This window comes from Echinops telfairi, unplaced genomic scaffold (assembly GCF_000313985.2).
Source record: "Echinops telfairi isolate 266 unplaced genomic scaffold, ASM31398v2 ScPeMD7_7;HRSCAF=31, whole genome shotgun sequence".
Lineage (NCBI taxonomy): Eukaryota > Metazoa > Chordata > Mammalia > Afrosoricida > Tenrecidae > Echinops > Echinops telfairi.
In genome coordinates, this window is record NW_022103904.1 from 4,465,793 (window position 1) to 4,470,585 (window position 4,793).

A 4,793-nucleotide genomic window follows, 5' to 3' on the forward strand; every position below is an offset into this window, starting at 1 on the left:
CGCGGGCCACCAGTTTGACACCCGTGCCATCGAGCCACCCTGGTATAGCGTGGAGAAGGCTGAAGAAAGGGGGCGAGCACCAGGAAGTCAGGTAATGGGATGGTGGGGGGCACTCAGAAGCTGACATTTATTAAACTCTCGCTTCATGCTAGTTGCTTTTCAGGGGCCCAGGCGAGCCAGGCACTGTGCGTACCCCGTCTCGATGCTCCAAAGTCGAGGCTGCCATTGGCCTCACTCCGCACTGAACACCGGAGGAAAGGGAGGTTTAGAAACATGCAGTAACTTGCCCAAGCTGCCCAGGAAACGACAGAGAAGGAAACTGGAGAGAAATTGATTATAATCCCTGGAGTTTTTACGATTAAGAATCAGGGCCTGAGGCAATCAGAGTGAAAATGCAAGGTAGTTCGACATGAGCTGAAGTCTAACTTCAGCTTAGAAAAAATACTCCTGTATTTCAACCCAAGGGTTCTCTTTCCATGTGGTCTGGGCTTAACCGGCCATCTCCTAATCACCTTTCTTCCGCAAATACAGTTCAGAGCATCGTTGCAGAATATTTGCATCTTCTCTCCACATTTGACTCGGTTTCGGTCCGTAGTCTTCCCGCGGGTCCGGAGGAGGAGGAGGAGGAGGAGGAGGTGACCCCATCTTGCTTGCAGAGCCACATTCTTGCTAGACCGAGGAGTAGCTCCTTCTGGGCTCCTGGCTCTGTGGATCATCACAAACCCGCAGGGCATGAGACGGAGCAACGCATGCCTTTCCAGATTTCATGAAACGCCATTTGGCTAAGCATGCAGGAATAGGTGGGTGGGACATGCAAGCTATTGCTTAATGTCAAAACTGGTGGTTTGAAGAGCCCGAGTCTTGATGATTGAAAGTAGAATAAATCACTGTAATATTTAGCACATAGAAATGTCTCCTAGACACAAATACACGCACCCACAATGTCTTAGTTTAATATGACTGAAAGTGATCTTGAAAGAAACAGAGGTCTCTTTCCTCCGGATAGGGAGAGCCCAATAGCTGCAGTTAGCTCTTCTTCTGGTTTACTTTTATAGTCTAGGAGCTTCACTGTACCTGAACAGCACTATAGCAACATGCAAGGCTTTACGACAGACAAGTAGTGGCTGAGTTTGAGGTGTCCTGGCTGGGAATCTAACACAACTGTCCCACAAATGAGCCGATAAAACCCTCCTTGGCATACATTTAGAAGGTGGCAATATACCTAGACAGGTGATGCGCATAGCTGCGAGACATCGGCACACAGGGGCGGGACCAGCCTTGCCGTCATGCGCAGCACATTGGAAAGTGGATTATGGCAGACGAAGTTAGATTTAACACCTTATCCTTTGACCCCCTTTTAGACCCCTTTTAAAGTTGTTCTAGTTCTTAATAGTTTCTACTTTCTTCTCAACTGAGGTTTACCTCTATTTTATTGTGTGCTGGCTGTTAGCTTTGTGTGTGTGTATCTTTTCCGCATATGAAATCCAGGATGGGTAAATCCTTAGAGATAGTAACTGGACGGGTGCCTTGGGGGGACAGCAGGGGAGGTTGGGGGGAAATGGGAGCTAACGAGTACAAGAAAGAAGAAAATGTTCTAAATTTGATTGTGGTGATGATGGTAACTCTTCTGGACAGGACTGAACTATTGCATTGTATGATATGTGGATTATATGTCAATAAAAAGGATTTAAAAAAAAGGCAAACCACGCTTGAGTTCACTCCTGCTGTCTGCTCTGGGTAGTCACTGCAGGAGCAAAGGAGGAACCACAAAAACCCAAGGAAATGCTGTGATGGCGACCTTTGGTATGAGGCAGTCGCACTTCCCTAGAATCCCTCTCAGATCTTACAGTCACTTACTGACCACCACCCCTCCCGTTAAAGCCACGCCCCGTCCCTGGAAGGGGACAGCATGCTTGGTGAAGTAGCAGGGCAGTGAAAAAGAGGAAGGCCCTGGACGAGACGGATCGACACGAGGGCTCCGACACCACGGGGCTCCGACAAGAACAGTGGTGAGGACGGCCCAGGACAGGGGGCGCTTTCTTCTGTTGTACATCGGCAACTACCAACAACCAGAAAATAAAAACAAACGACCTCCGCTTCTGTGGTGAGGAGCTGTTCTTTTATGAGGAGCCTTCCAAAAGTTTGTGGGAAAGGTTGCATTATCTATTTTTACCTTTCAATTTCCAAAAACTTTTGGACACCTCCTCACCACCATCACCAATATTCCTTATGATGCAATTGGCTTACCCAATAAAAGAGAGTCGTTCACAATGAGAAGAGTTAGTGTTTATTCAATCAACAAACACAAGTATCTGTGTGGGCCAGGCATGGACCATGTCCGTTATCTGGACACACGGAACATATAATTTGCAAGCACAAAGCTACGTGTTATTAGACTGCTCACATCTGAGACACTATCAGACAGGTGAACATTTCCACAGTGCTTCATTAAATGCCAGTGGACACACTAACTACCATGGAAGACATATTTTAAAAGGGCAAGCAAGCTCAGGCTGCGAAGGTCCTCAGTGGCGCAGATGGGGTGGAGCTCGCAGTGTAACAGTGAGATGCAGTTGGTGAGGTTTGCAGACAACTGCACAGGAGTCTCAGAAGTACCCTTTGTGCTGGAACGCTTTATGAGAGTCTGAACACTTCATTTCTAACTTCTAGACTTATGCTTCCACACTAATAAAGAGTGAACCAAACCAATAAACGGAATATCAACAGTGAATCCACTATTCCAGGCACAGGGAGCCCTAACTTGTACCCACTGCCAAGAGAAAGCTCTTGATGACCAGCGGAGAAGAAAATCATTATCTTCCTGAAGATAACATACACATGCGCACGTCTCGGAACAGGCTGCACGGCTGCCAGCGGTGCTTCTGTTGTTGCAAAAACAGTCTTTCCAAAAAGAGTGGTGTGAAGGAGCGCAGAGCAGAGCAGAGCTGAGCAGAACTCAGCTATTTCTTCAACTCCAAAATCCCACTTCCTGGTCCACGGGTCTTAGCACTGCAGATGTTGCAAAATTGTGCAGGAGAGTTCTGAAAATGCAACAACAGAAAAGCAGATTGAGAAAAATGAACAAATAAAATGCAACCCGGTTCCCTTCATTCTAATATTCAGAAATATTACAGTAGTGGTAGCCATTGGCGGCAGGGGGGAAGGGGCGGGGGCTATAATTTCTGGTTCATATGGGGTCAAGCCCCGTGACTCTTCTGTGACTCAAAGGACACACCACAGCACAAGAAGTCGTATGTGCTCAGGGGGATCAAGTCTGGCTACTAAAGAATATAGCTTCACGACACAATTGCATTGAGAAAGTTAGGCAAAACAATTTTCTACTTCATCGCCTAGTTAGATAGCTCAATTCAATCCCATTGCCATCAGATCTATTAAGACTCTTATGGATTTTATATAGGATCTTGGAGGCTGTAAATCTTTATAAGAGCAGACCTTTCTCCTGCAGAATGGTTGGTGGGTTTGAACCACCGACCTTGTGGCTAGTAGCCTAATGCCCAACCCACAGAACCACCAAAGGATGACTATTCATCAATTACCTGAACGAATAAGTTATTCTGCTTTATAATGTTTATAAAGAAGTACTGGTAGGGTAGTGGGTTATGCTTTGGACTGCTAACTGTAAAACCAGCAGTTCAATACCACCAGCTTCTCCTCAGGAGAAAGATGAGGATTTCTACTCCTTGAAAGATTTACAGTCTCATACACCCAGAAGGGCAGTTTAGCCTTGCCCTATGGGGTTAATATGAGTTGGAACTGACTCGATGGCAGTGAGTTCGGTTATAATATTTATGTAGCATAGTAAACATTTTTATGTTAGATTAAAAGATAAATTAATCTTTCTTATGAGATATAAAGCACTCTGGTAAATTGGAGAACCCAAAGTTCCCCTAAGGAAGATGGGTTGTGGAGTGTAGAGCCTTCTAAGTGTACCCATAGCTCCTTAGTTAATAGGTGCCAAGCTGTCCACTCACCATGCTAGGTACAGGCAGGCACTCCTTGTGGAACATATGCCGGCAGTGGAAGACCACCATGCTGAAGGGCTTTGCTGCATCTGGGACAAGGCAGAGGAAGAAGCAAGGGAAAAACTCAATGCGACAGCAAACCAGGGGCTCTTTTACCCATCTGGATGGAAAAGCCTACTGTGGCTTGATTCTCAGCTGTAAGTTGCCTTTGGAAAAGTGATAAAGCAAGAATGAAAAAAATATTCTAAATCTGTGGTGGTGATTGCACAACTCTTCTTGGTGTGACTGAACTACTGAATTGCATGAGGTGCAAATCATTTGCCAATAAAACAGTTTATGAAAAAAAACACAAAAGTAAAAAAAAAAGGCATTCCTAAAGGGTGGTAAAATCAAATGAAAAGCTGACATGCAACAACTGCTTCAGTGACCAGAACTACCAAAGGGGACAGTTCAACACACAAAAATTCTGAAGAATTCGAATAACTGTATGCTGCGTGTATTGCACATGCACACGCACACACTAAATACCACAGCAGGGGGGCTGAAGTCAATGCTGTGGCCTTAGGAAAATATGTTCTACTTCACTACTGCCTCTGCCAAGAACATTCGTTGACTTCTGTGTCAGAGCTGGGTTTAAGAGCTCGATTTGATACTGAACAAGTGGCATGGGGGCCATGTGTGAGCTCCCATGGGCTACAGCGAGGAGGAGGAGGATCCAACTCCACATCCACTCCTCCCTCCCACTGCCTTTTCCCTAATCCACATCCACTCCTCCCTCCCACTGCCTTTTCCCTAATCCACATCCACTCC

The 4,793-nt window shown here is 45.9% G+C and overlaps 1 protein-coding gene across 2 annotated transcripts in view; it reads right to left on the reverse strand.

The window, feature by feature from the left end:
- Window positions 1-2,264: 2,264 nt before the first annotated feature.
- VPS41 (VPS41 subunit of HOPS complex) overlaps window positions 2,265-4,793 on the reverse strand; it is a 221,919-nt gene continuing 219,390 nt past the window's right edge. For both annotated transcript variants that reach the window (XM_045286362.1, XM_004708026.2), the window contains 2 exons: window positions 3,993-4,072; window positions 2,265-3,041 (listed from right to left, as the gene is read on the reverse strand). In XM_045286362.1, the coding sequence (XP_045142297.1) occupies window positions 2,961-3,041; window positions 3,993-4,072 (161 nt within the window). In that variant the 3' untranslated portion in view covers window positions 2,265-2,960. The remainder of the gene's footprint in view (window positions 3,042-3,992; window positions 4,073-4,793) is intronic.